The sequence below is a fragment of the Dromiciops gliroides genome, chromosome 3 (assembly GCF_019393635.1).
Source record: "Dromiciops gliroides isolate mDroGli1 chromosome 3, mDroGli1.pri, whole genome shotgun sequence".
NCBI lineage: Eukaryota > Metazoa > Chordata > Mammalia > Microbiotheria > Microbiotheriidae > Dromiciops > Dromiciops gliroides.
Genome location: NC_057863.1, coordinates 225,979,130 through 225,992,768, shown reverse-complemented (window position 1 = coordinate 225,992,768; position 13,639 = coordinate 225,979,130). Strand labels below are relative to the sequence as shown.

At 38.1% G+C, this 13,639-nt stretch overlaps 1 protein-coding gene across 3 annotated transcripts in view; it reads right to left on the bottom strand.

Annotated features, from left to right (window-relative positions):
* Positions 1–13,639, bottom strand: part of MID1 (midline 1) — a 440,931-nt gene that overhangs the window by 10,006 nt on the left and 417,286 nt on the right. For all 3 annotated transcript variants that reach the window (XM_043998250.1, XM_043998249.1, XM_043998248.1), the window contains exon 8: positions 4,261–4,422. In XM_043998250.1, the coding sequence (XP_043854185.1) occupies positions 4,261–4,422 (162 nt within the window). The remainder of the gene's footprint in view (positions 1–4,260; positions 4,423–13,639) is intronic.

The following is a 13,639-nucleotide window of genomic DNA, read 5'->3' as shown; positions in this document are numbered from 1 at the left end:
CCTTTGGTAGGGCTCACAGACAATAACCATGGTCAACAAAGCTATGGCAATATATATGGCTGTCTTTTTTAAACCTGATGAGACTCAGGGAGCCCAGTAATGTACTCATTCACACCCAAGACAATATAGCCACCACTGGGCTACAACTACAACACTACCACCTGCAGAAGTCTTTTCTTTTAAATTCCCTTTCCATGTCTAGGAAAAGCTTCCAAACATTTGGGAACACTGACAACTTGGTGAAACACCAAGTCTTGACACAGAGAGAAACTCTCAGGGATATTGTGAACTTAAGCATGGTGTTTAAATTATGGTGTGCTCGAGCTGGTTACGCTACACTGGAAAAAACAAGTCAGAGAATTTTGTAAAAATGGCCACCAAAAAAAAAAAAAACTGTTGTGAAAAGCGACACTCGGGTAAGTTTTAAGAAACCTTCCCGGTCTTCTAGTCTGACTCTTTCATTTTCTGATTGAGGAAAGTGAGGGCCAGATCATGCGGATGGGAAGTTAGAGTCAGGATTTAAACCCAAGTCCTGAAATCCCAAATCCCACCTTCTGTTATTTCATAAGAAAATAAATACCATTTGGATGAAAATACTAGGCTATTTTCCATTATGTTCATCTATCAGGCTACTCACAGAAACAAGTACTTGAAAATAGGTCTATCACTTCTTTCTGAGGTAGTTTATTCCATTTGGAACACATTTTGAGGTTTTTTCCCTCCAATTTAGTTCAGTTCTGTCTCTCCCATTTCTATTAATTATCTCTGTTGGATGAGATAACCTCTCAGGTCATTTCTAGCTCTATATCCATGTATGTTCCTGTCCTTTGAAGTCATGTTGAATTAAGTGGGGGTTTGTGTGTGTGTGTGTGTGTGTGTGTGTGTGCGTGCTTTTTAAAATTCTCTTTCTCCTTAGGCAGGTTGGTGGCCCTCAGCTTCCAGACTTCTTAGTGCCAGAGTTAATGGGCTTTAGCCTTAATAAAGCTCAGAACTCCTGAATTCAAGGAACGCATTATCTTAGCCTCCCCCAGTATCAGGGATTACAGGTGTGGACCACTGGGCCCAGCTAAGCTCTCTTTCACACGGCATGGTCCACAGCTGTCTTGACATCTAACTGTTCTCATTTAGAATTGTTACAATTTTCAATACTCTTGAAAACAGAGTAGACCATTCAAATTTTATCTCTGACACATAGTGGCTGTGTGACCCTGTATCACCATCAGTTGCCAAAAGAAAGTTGTTAATATGTAATGATTGGGGGAGTTTTGAAATAACAGGTCTTTTTAAAAAATATATAGGTAGTATAATAAATCAAGTTAATGTATTTAGTAAGTGCCTATTTGCAAAGCACCTAAGATCTACAAAGAAGGCAAGTCATTACCAAATATGATCCTACTTGTACTCAGAGACATGTTTCTAGCTGTCTGTACATGCCAGTTTTCAAATGAAATTGACAATTAATCATCAACCAATTAAAATAGGTTTGTTAAAAGAACAACCCAATGAGTTTAATATTTTGTCTCTTCTGGGCTAGGTTTGTTTCCCTGTTTGCTAGCCTTACTTGCTTCTAATTGGAACTGACAGGTGAGGCAGTGCAGGTCCTGTTTTGCCATTGCTTTAAAAACGAATATGAGAGTTATATGAATAATAATATTTTTATTCAACAAAGAAGAATGTTTTATCTACCTGTGCAACAGTCCATAGAACATTATATCTGAAAGAATAATTGCCTATCCCAAGGCCATTTCTTCTTGAATCCCCCCAGAAGACGAGAAGAATGAGAAAAAATATTTAGAGAAATAGAGGGATTTATGATAGAGCTTTAGAATCAGGTCATTTAAATCAGAAATTATTGGAAGATTATCCTTTAAGATCCTAGATTCATTGATTAATTCAGATTATGTAATGAAGTGGTAGAAACTATTCAGTGTTATTACTTAGCTACACAAATTTAACATCTCAGATATTTGGAATTGGCTAGACATATACCAGAAGCTGACAAGTCCCAGCGTTTCAATTTGGATAAAGAACTTCAGGGTGAAGAAACACCCTCTACCAGAGTAGGGTTGGCACTTTTTCTACAACTTTTAGTGTTAGAGAGCTGCCTAGATCTCTAAGAAGTTAAGTGACTTGCCCAAGATCACGCAGCTATTGTGTATTAAAGGTGGGACTGATACCCCACGCTGGTATTCTATCATTACAGACAGAACTGTTGCCCACAACCACTTAGATGTAACACTGATTGATCCATATAAAACAAGGTTTCTAATAGACATCTGTGTACTATATGCTGTTTCTTTCAATGTCCATGGAATGAAAAGCTTTCAAAATATAGAGACATAGCAGAAAAAATTAAAATTATGTGGGAACATCACAAGGTGTTGTAAGGGCTAAAATTCTAGCTAGTCTGTCTAAAATATCTAATGAGTGGTCGCCAATAAATTATAAGCTTTAGGAAGAGTTATACTTTTAAGCACTTATTAAGGAGAATAAAAATTTGGTAAAGAGAGAGAGAAAGGCCTAGATTCATCTATCTATTAAAGGGAGAGCGCATTTCTAGCTGCCTTCTTCGCCAGAATCCTCAGGAAAGAGAGTGAGCCAGCTCGCCAGCCTCCCCCTTCCTCCTCCCACAAGCCAACGTCACTTCCTGATGCCAAAGAAAAGATGCATGGTCCTGCCCTCAGAGGCCCTCTCCTCATGTTGGAGCATTCCTATAGTAAGTTTCCAGCAAGTGGCGTCATTCCAATCGTTTCAGTGTTCTGTCTACTGTTGTAGTTGTTTTCCAGATGATTCTTGTGAGTCTATAGAAGATGCAATTATCTTCTAATGCTTATATTTAATTACAAAAAAAGCCACTGTACTTGTATAATAGTCTGCAGGACATTAACTATTCAAAAATAAAAGTAGAATAATCATTTACCTTCCAATTATTTCTCTCTGAACTCCCAACCAGATTAAATTAGTGAAAATGAGATAGCATTTTTATGACTGTTAATAATACCACCACTGAATATCTGCATAACATTTTATAGCTTCCAAAGCACTTCTCTATACCTTAATCTTGGCAGCTAGATGGCACAGAATACTAGGCCTGGAATCAGGAAGATTCCTCTTCCTGAGTCCAAATCTGATCTCACACATTTACTAGCTGTGCAACCCAGGGCAAATCACTTAATCCTATTTGCCTCAGTTGCCTCATCTGTTAAAAAAAAAAAAGAGCTGGTTGGGGCCAGCTAGGTGGTATAGTGGATAAAGCACTGGCCCTAGATTCAGGAGGACCTGAGTTCAAATCCAACCTTAGACACTTGATACTTGCTAGCTGTGTGACCCTGGGCAAGCCATTTAACCCTCATTGCCCTGTGCAAAAAGAGCTGGAGAAAGAAATAGCAAACTACTCCAGTATCTTTGCTAAGAAAAACCCAAATAGGGTCATGAAGAGTCAGACATAAACTGAAAAAACAACCACCCAACAATATGCCTTAATCTCATTTAATCTTCCAAACAACCTTGTAAGAAAGGCAATGCAATCTGGTACATAGAATGCTAACTTTTGAATTGAAAAAGACCGAGCTCAAGTCCTAATTTTCATACATACTGACTATATCACCACAAGCAAGTCACTTAATAATCTAAATTCCCCCTGGCTATAAGTTACAGACTAGCATTCACAGGGGTGAGGATTTACACAATGAGAGCTCCCTACTCTGATAAATTCACAAGTCTAGAACAAAACAAAAAAATCCTTACATAGTAGGGAGAATATCCCTCCCCCCACCCTCCACCCCCATTTTAAGGATGATGAAATGGAGAGGCTTAGAGAGGTTAAACCACTTGATCAGGGTCACACAGCTAGTAAGTTTCAGAACCAGGATTTGAACCCCAGCCCTTTTGATATTCCAAATCCCTCTAAAATACCATAGTGCCTCTCTGCATAAAAGCTAAGAAACAGAGAGGAAGAAAAAGAAAAAGAAACTTTGGTGGGGTGTGGGGGAGTGAAGGAGGGGTGAACAAAAAACAAATACAAAACTATCCCGGGGGGAAAAATGTCTAGGACCTGGACAGGTGAAAGAATTTGGATAGATATCTGAGATAAAAAAGGGGGGCTCAAGGGATCATTAACTTGATATTCTGCTTTGAATCACTTGCCTTTCAAATGTCAAGCATCACAGAGACTCTGGAAAGGAAGGGAAGAAGGGGCACCGACAGCAGAAAGGAGAGAGGGTGGGAGAAGGATACAGGGCTGGGTTTCATGTCACTCACTGTTTGTCTTCAGTTTGCCCGGCTCACTGTTCCGACTGCCAGCCTGATTAATAGCTTTGACGATGAAGATGTACTTGGTGCCGCTCTGGAGCCCATGAACTGTGTAGTGGTTTTGTTTGATGTTGGGCACAATCATCCAGCTGTCGGCGGAGTTACACAAACCTGCAATTTCAACCAAACACGTTTTGTCGTGACTTTTTTTTCCCTTTCTTTCTTTCCAAAGGCTGCACTTTAGAACTCAAGGAGCAGCCTTCAAGAGCTGCGCAATTTGAAGTAATTGAAAGGTAACTATTTGTAAGATATTGCTTTTCTTGTTGTCGTTAACTCCTCTAAGAAACATAGTCAATATATAAATGCTTCTCCAGCGCCCTTTTTAAAAAGGAATTTTACCTGCTTCCTTCTGACCAAAATAACCATTCAGATTTTAAAGCCTTATCCCACCCTCTGTCTTACTCTACCTAAGAGCTGAAAATATACAAAATCCACTTAAAATTTTTCTTGTTTATTAAGCATAAATCTGGGGCAGCTAGGCGGTGCAGTAGATAGAGTTCTGGGCCTAGAGTCAGCAAGACTCCTCTACCTGAGTTCAAATACAGCTTCAGACACTTACTAGCAGGATGACCCTGGGCAAGTCACCTAACCCTTTCAATTTCCTCATCTGTTAAATGAGTTGCAGAAGGAAATAGCAAACCACTCCAAGAGCTTTGCAAATAAAACCCCAAATGGGGTCACAAAGAGTTGGATACGACTGAACAACAAGCTTAAATCTGTGTCACATCCAGTAGGTACTGAATAAATATTTGATTTGCTTCTTTTCTAAGTTTCATGTTCTAGGGGAAATTTTTTTGTCTGTCTTAAAAGATTTCATTATATGATTAAAAACTTCAGTTAGTATTGCCAGGAACAGCAGAGAGAACTCCTGCAATCCAATTCCACAAATATTTATCGAGCAGTCTCTTATGTGAATAGAGTGGAGAATATTTTTTTTAAAAAAGCGACAGTCCTCTGCCTTTCTACTGAACACCCTATCATCCTTGTAGGTCAAATGTTATTAACACCTTTTGTGTCATGGACCTCTTTAGTAGTCTGGTAAAGTCTCTGGATCCCTCCTCAGAATAATGTTTTTAAATGCATAAAATATACATAGGAAAACAAAAGAAATCAGTTATCACAATATTATAGCAACAAGTTTATGGACTCCTGGGCCCTGACCCTTTGAGTCTGGGACTTCAGAGACAGGGAAAAGAAGAAACCAGTAATGGGGAAAAGCAGAGATTGTGTTCATTAACAGAGGCAAATTACCTGATAAGACACCATAATTGTGTTAAGTTAGTTTAGCAATGATAGCAGCAAGAGGAAACTCAAGACCCAGGCTTGATCTTTGAAAAGTGTCAATAAACAGTGAGCTTTTGACTAGGGGTATCTTTCCATCTCTTGGCCTCAGGTATGGCAGGGTTCTGCAGGAAGTAGGCTAGGAGGCAGGCAAATTTATGATCATGGGAGTATGGGCAAGCCTGTCTCTTTGTACTTTTAAAAGCTGGCGGATGCTGAAAACAGTTCTTCAGTGGCAAGGGCCTGCCTTCTCCCTTCTCCCATCTGTCACCACTCCAACAAAATCTTCCTTTTATCCCTGGTGACTGCTCTGTCAGTAGGTTTCCTGAGGCTGCTCAATTTCCTCCATCAATTGGAATTTGAGGTCTGAGCCTTTCCCTTTTTTGAGCTATATAGGCATACATACCTCCCTGGAACTTCTTTTTCATAGAAAGCATTCCCACCTCCTCTCAAAAGAGTCTGCAAGTGCCCTTCACTGAACTTGGGATTCCACAAGTTGTTTCTTTTGTTGGTAAAGCATATGTACTTAAGGGTGAAAACTACTTCTTTCTATAAAAGTATACTTAGTCTAAGTTAAAAAGGAATGAACCTTGGAATAATCAGTCAAGTCAGAAAAATAAGGTACAGGTGAGATGTATCTCTAATGATGGGGACATTCTGGTCATTTTCTCATAGTTTAAGATAGTGATTTATTTTTCCCCACCAGCACGTAAGCACAGGGCTTGGTACAAAAAAAGCATTTAGTAAATGTATTTTCATTCATTCATTCAGTGTAGGCAACTTTTCCATCTGCCCTATTTCTAAATCCTAACTCTGCAAGATTTCATATACAGGGTGAGAATAACCCATTGTACATTACTTCAATAGACTACTATAATGCAATTGAGCTGGACAGTTATGAGAAGACAAAGAAATCTGAAAACACCTTTTTAAAATCATGCAAAAAAAACCTCCAACAAAACAATAGATTGAATTACACATTAACCAGTCATATAAAGAAAAAGTGAATGAGAATGAGGATAGACCCTAAAAAGGACTTAGAGAGAGGAACTCAAAAGGTATTAGTAAATTGTATACATGCATTTAAATGAACTAATTTACATGAAAATAGTTACTAAGCAAGTATAGCATATATTGACGTTTAATAGCAAGTTTTTAATAAAATATTTAATTTCTTAAAAGTTATGGTAAATGCTTAATATCCCACTGCCTGGTCTGTATCATGATCTGAAGGTACAGAAGACAAAGGAAGGAAACAGCCAAAGAGGCAGGTTTTTTTCCTTCTCTTCTTTCCATGTCTCTTGTCTATGAAAGCCTACTGAGCAAGCCCCTTCTTGAAAAACCTGGCTGAACCTCCATAAAATGGTTAGCAAACCAGAGCAATTCCCCCACCCCTTACTTATCAAACTCAATCTACCTCCTCCCTGAATGTGAATGGAATGAACTCAATTCTCTGGAGTCCCTGAGATTTGTGAACTCTATGGCTAATTTTACTTCTGTCCTTCAAAGATTTGCTATTTTATTGGTATAGTCCCATGGATGATCAGCCTCTCCAAGCATCCAACCACCACTCGTTGGTCCTCGAATGACAGCTCCATAGTTAATTGCCAGGCTAATATTGGAAACCATTCCAGTTCAGTAGGACTGTTCCTTTAGCATAGCCTTGGAAAGTCTGGTTTCATTTCCATACCACCCTGAGGCATCAAAGAAGGCTATTAGTAGAGGCAAAAATCTAACTATTAAATTTAAATCTCACCAAAGAGGGAAAATTTTAACCTCTGAACCATGGGCCCTCAATGGTATTTAATTCCTTTTGGAATTTAATAAGCACACAGCAACAATGTTAATGCAGAAATTCTAGCAAAGCATTTCCATTGTCCAGGATCAGATCACCAAAATGCACTGTTGTTATTCAGCAAGAGCTAGGTAATCATAATCATGATGACAATAATAACAAAATAGAGTAAAGACAATGAGAGAATAAAACGAGACTCTTACCTGCTATTCTGTTTTTACAATTTTACTGTTTAGTTTCATGTGTGGAAATAAAACAGCTAATGCGGTCTAGGCAAGTGAATGTAAAAATGTTTCAATAAATTTTATATCACTGAGCAACCCCAAAGCTCAGGTTTAATTTAGTGGTGGGAATGCTTTCAGGGACATTATAACACAGATGTCTGAAATTGCTTCAGACTGAAACTTGGCATACAATCCAAGGTCTTAGCCCAACAATGATTTAATTTTTTTTAATCTTTTCAAAAATAAAAAAGGGAGGTAGGCTGTCCTCATTACTTAGAAAAGTTCACTAAATTTTCAGAAAATGTTAAAACAGCAGAAAGGTTTATGGAAGGGCAAAAATGGGCTGGGTAAATTTATATTTGGATAATGTGCTTTAATCCCCACTAGTAACTCTTGATGTTTAGATTCAACTCTACAATATGATTGTCAAGATAGTAAGTGAATGGAAGGAAAGATACATTTCCCATTCTTTCTTTTGAAATTCAGAGTAAGTGGAAGAAAAAAACATGGAGAGTATTATTATTATTATTGTGCTTTTCTTGACACTGGGCCAGAAGTATTTAACATCCTGTATCTGGTACCTCGTTTCTCTAGCTTCTTCCTAAATTTCCAAACTCAGATATCCCACTGTGTAGTGTCAAGAAGGAAGGTTAAGTTTTACATCTTATTTCTAAGAAAATACTCACAAATCCTTTCCAAAGATGGTAACTTTTCTTTTCTCCAAACCAATTTGTAGAACCAAATGATCTTCCAACATTCAAATTTTCTAATATAACCCAGTGTTGAAGAACATTGATGGAACTTACAAGATAATTAGTTCATAATGAAACTTAATTGCCTTTTTTCAATCGTACATTTTTCTGTCTCCAAGCATATAAGAGCAGGAGGAAAGGAACATTTTTCTCAATACTATAGCTCATTACAAGATTTTAATTACATTTGGGATTTCAGACCCTTGTATTCAAGCCAGTCTTCTTGCTATAAAACATTATATGACATAGCCAATGTGGAAACCCCTTGGAGAAGCTGTAAACCAACCGCTATCCTCCTTTCCCCTCTTTGTAAAGATGTGATAAATTTGCACATTTCTTCTTCTTCTCTAAAAATAACATTATGTTTAATGACCTTTCATGAACTTCTTTTAATTACATGGATTAAATACAGATTACAATGATATGAAGACCTAATGATGATTTTACCTTTTGATTTTTATGTTTTTAGTCAAGGATGAAACCATTAGAAATAAGCCGTGTTTAATATCTCATGCTTTTAAAAAGGCAATCCACATAATTTTTAAAATATTGAAATATTTAATAATAAGTACAGATTTATAATAATAAATTATATTTTGTCATTGCTTGTTGTTTAGTTGATTAGTTGTGTCTGACTCTTCATTAACCTATTTTGGGGTTTCTTTGGCAGAGATACTGGAGTGGTCTGCCATTTCCTTCTCCAGTTCATTTTACACATGAGGAAACTGAGGCAAAAAGGGTTATGTGATTTTTCCCAGGGTCACACAGCTAGTAAGTGTGAGGTAGGATTTTAACCTCAGCCTTTCCAGTCTCCAAGTATAAGACTATCCTCTGCACCACCTGAGTGTCTCCATAATAGTGTAACGATTGGAATGACGCCACCTGCTGGAGACACTGTAGAAAAGCTCCGCCATGAGGTGAAGGTCTTTGAGGGCAAGACCAGGAGTCTTTTCTTTGGCATCAGGAAGTGACCTTTGCTTGTGGGAGGAAGAAGGGGGAGCCTGGTGCTCTGACTCATTCTCTTTCCTGTGGACTCTGGTGGAGAGCGGAGCTAGGAATGTGCTCTCCCTTTAATAGATAGATGAAAGTAGGCCTTTCTCTCTCTCTTTACCAAATTCTTATTCTCCTTAATAAATGCTTAAAAGTCTAACTCTTGCTAAAGCTTATAATTTATTGGCGACCACTCATTAGATATTTTAGACAGACTAGCTAGAATTTTAGCTTTAACAATAGGAAAGGGCATAGCTGGAACTGAACTCAGACCTTCTAATAACAAATCGAGGTCTCATGTTTGTTTTATGATGCTATGTTGCTTCTCCCTTACAAAAATAACAAAAGACAAAAAACCCTAAGTTCTTTGGTGGAGATAACTATTTTCCTCATTTGTCATTTTGGTTGAATTGAATGTAAACAATGACTAATAGGTTATTCAGTGGGACACAACTGGTCCACTAGTACATATATCTTGGACAGATCTTGCATGTCATCCAACAAACTGGGCCAAGAATTGAATAGAAGGAGAAAGATGACCTCAGTTGCCCTTGGGAAATTCTGCAATGCTTTTCATTGACTTTGGGGTTTCTCACCCAAGTCTATTTTTTTTTTTAAATGAGAATTTTCTTCTTCACACAATAACGTAGTCACCAAGGAATCACAATTGTTATTCACACAAAGGGCAATGAAGAAGTGCAGCATGGACATAGATAGGCTGTAATATATTTTCAACAACTAAGTGAGTGAAAGGTTGTGTTAAATGATCATCTAAGAGCTGTATTATAGGAAAAGGAGGTGGGTTAGCCATGTAGTAGAAACTAGGCAAGAAGGATACAGACAGTAATTATGCTGTACTGGTACCTACACACTACCAACAGATTTTATGGAAGGCCTCTGACATGCTGAATAGATATCCTGTGAAAGATTTACAGGGCAATACAGAAGACAGTAGCCCAGGATAAGAGGATAGGAGAGGGAGGTGACATGCACCATTGAAGGCTGTTCCCACATTGATGAGATCATGGTTTAAATTAAAGTAATGAAATATATGATGAAACAGACTAAAGGATCTAGAAGGCCCATTCCAGCTGAGCCATCCCATGAAATTTGGGACCTGGAGACAGGAAGACATCTTCCTGAGTTCAAACCCGACCTTGGACACTTACTAGCTGTGTGTGACCCTGAGCAAGTCACTTAACCCTATTTGCCTTAGTTTCCTCATCTGTCAAATAAGCTAGAGAAGGAAATGGCAAACCACTCCAGTATCTTTACCAAGGAAACCCCAAACAGGGTCACAAAGAGTTGGACATGACTGAAAACGGAATAACAAAACCTTTCATCAAAAAAGAACCCAAACTCTACTTCTTTTAATCAAAAGAATTAATGAACCTTAATGTTGCCTGTTATTTTAAGAGACAAAATTGCTAATGACCTTTTCTGTAATTGCGTTAGCTTTTAATTTTAGTGCATTCTTTGAATGTTGTACTTGGAAACGTCAGGACTTGACTACATTGTGTTGGCTGAATTAAGAGACTAGAAAAAAAGAGCGCTAAGAACCCTGAATGTGTTCCCAAGTTAGGTCAGCACCTGCATTACTATTTTACATCAGCCTTGGGAGGACCAGTCTGTTTAGCACCTGTGCAGTAAATGAGGCAGACCTGGAATGTAATGCCAGTTACTTGCATAAAGTCCTGTCTGGCAACAGGTGCTGTGCATCAAACATTAGGCAGATAACTTTCCTGAAATCATCTAATGTAAATCTGGGAGTTCCCAGGCACTTAACTGCTTTACTGCACAATATTTACATATTTTATGCATTTATGCATTTAAATCATTTATGAATTAGCCAGGTGGAAAATCATTTTATCTGGAGAGACTAATTTCATGCAGTAGATCCTGAAATACAGCTTATTTTAGCATGAGGTTAGGATTTGGTATTGGTTTCATGTCAATTGATTCATAGTGAGATAATATTGCTTAACCAAAGCTCTATGAAAAAAAAAAAAGAAAAAGAAAAAAAAAAGCTCTATGAGCATTGGAAGATCCAAGGGGGGCAGCTAGGTGGCTCAGTGGATAAAGAACTGGCCCTGGATTCAAGAGACCCTGAGTTCAAATCTGGCCTCAGACACTTGACACTTACTAGCTGTGTGACCCTAGGCAAGTCACTTAACCCTCATTGCCCCACAAAAAAAGAAAGAGAAAGAAAGAGAGAAAGAGAGAGAGAAAGAGAGAGAGAAAGAGAGAGAGAAAGAGAGAGAGAAAGAAAGAAAGAGAGAGAAAGAAAGAAAGAGAGAGAAAGAAAGAAAGAGAGAAAGAGAGAGAGAAAGAGAGAGAAAAAGAAAGAGAGAAAGAAAGAGAGAGAGAAAGAAAGAGAGAGAGAGAAAGAGAGAAAGAAAGAGAGAGAGAGAAAGAGAGAAAGAAAGAGAGAGAGAGAAAGAGAGAGAAAGAGAGAGAGAGAGAAAGAAAGAGAGAGAAAGAGAGAAAGAGAGAGAAAGAAAGAAAGAAAGAAAGAAAGAAAGAAAGAAAGAAAGAAAGAAAGAAAGAGGAAGAAAGAAAGAAAGAAGAATAAGAAGATGATTCAAGAAACTTTTTTAGGACCAAGGAAAAACAACTTCAGGGAAATGTATATGAGACTAGCATATTTCTCAAATAACAATTCTGTCATTCCCTTCTCTCCTTTACATAACAAATGGCAAGCAAGGCAGCTAGGTGGCAAAGTGGATAGAATATTGAACTTGGTATCAGGGACTCTCTCCTTTCTGAGTTCAAATCTGGTCTCAGACACTTACTAGCTGTGTGACCTTTTGTAAGTCCCTTAAACCCTTTTGCCTCAGTTCCTCATCTGTAAAATGAGCTGAAGAAGGAAGTGGCAAACAATTCCAATATCTTTGCCAACAAAACCTTCAAAATGGAGACACAAAGAGTTAGAAATGAGTGAATAAGAACAACAAATATGGGGAACACTGTATGGCTTACAAAGTGATTTCACATGTATAGTGAAAAGGCCAAATTTCAGATTTGCTGGCTGGGTGACCATAGGCAAGAAGCTATTTCCTCTCTCTGAGCCTCAATTGGGTCACTTGTAAAGCGGGAATAATAACACCTGGCCTACCTACCTAAAGGCCAAGTGTTATTATCCCCCATTTATGGGTGCGCATATGGAAGGACTTCATAAATTGTAAAGTAAGATACTATTACTTACTATACCTACATCTAACAACCTGAGGTGGGTGGACAGGGACAAGGTTTGTGATCTTTACAGATGAATGAATTGGGGTTGAGAAATTATACTGGCAGCCATTCATTAAGTTGAACCTCTTCCAAATTACATACTCCAGCTACAGGGCATAGTCACTAAAGGATTTTGGTCCTTTTAATCTTTTGTAGGTCAGTGAAGAATTTTGATTACTATACTCTTTGAGGGTGAATCAGGCTTGCATTTTTGAACCTATAAAATCTTCTATCTCCCCGCACGAACTTCTTCATGCCTCCTATCATCTTCTGAAATAAACCTTTTTTGAGTAACTTACTCTCTTATACAGCTTACTATCTACAAGTAGTATCCATCCCACAACACTGAGGCTATTATTTCTAGGATTAACTTTTAATATGGAAGTCCTTATTAGCTTGCCTTGGCTCGGTCTTATGTTCCTGTGCGCTCTTTGGCTGAACACCTGTACCATCATTGGCCCCTTTAGAATGCATACTTCCAGTCTGAGATGTTGTAGGTTAGCTTTGTTTTTTATTACACATGGATAGCTCTTCTATATACACAGATTCTTAACAGGGTGTGATGCCAGTGATCACACCATCTCTGATACTGCCATTGATCTGTGACCTCAGATCAAAACCAATTTACACTCTCTCATCCTGAGTCAAATCAAGTCAAGAAGCACTTATTAAATACCTACTATGTTCGAGGTGCTAGGGATACAAACAAAAGGCAAAAGACAATACATGTTCTCAAGGAATTTCCATTCTAATATGGAATTCTTGTCAGTCCCTTCTCATAAATCCTTCACATAGCTGGGACCCACCCAATATACTACAGCCCCTTTTCTGGCACATTTGACATTATCTGAGAACAAATACAACACAAATGTTGGCTTTTGTTTCAAAGAAATGCTTGGGCTTATTAGATATATGATGCAGAGGCCAGGAATGAGTATTGAGGGTGAAAAAAGTACATAGAGGTATGTGGATTGGCCATAGCTCAAAAGGTTCTAACCAACTTCCTTCTGTATAGAGTTGATGCAGACCAAAGGGGAAAGAAAGATGGAAAA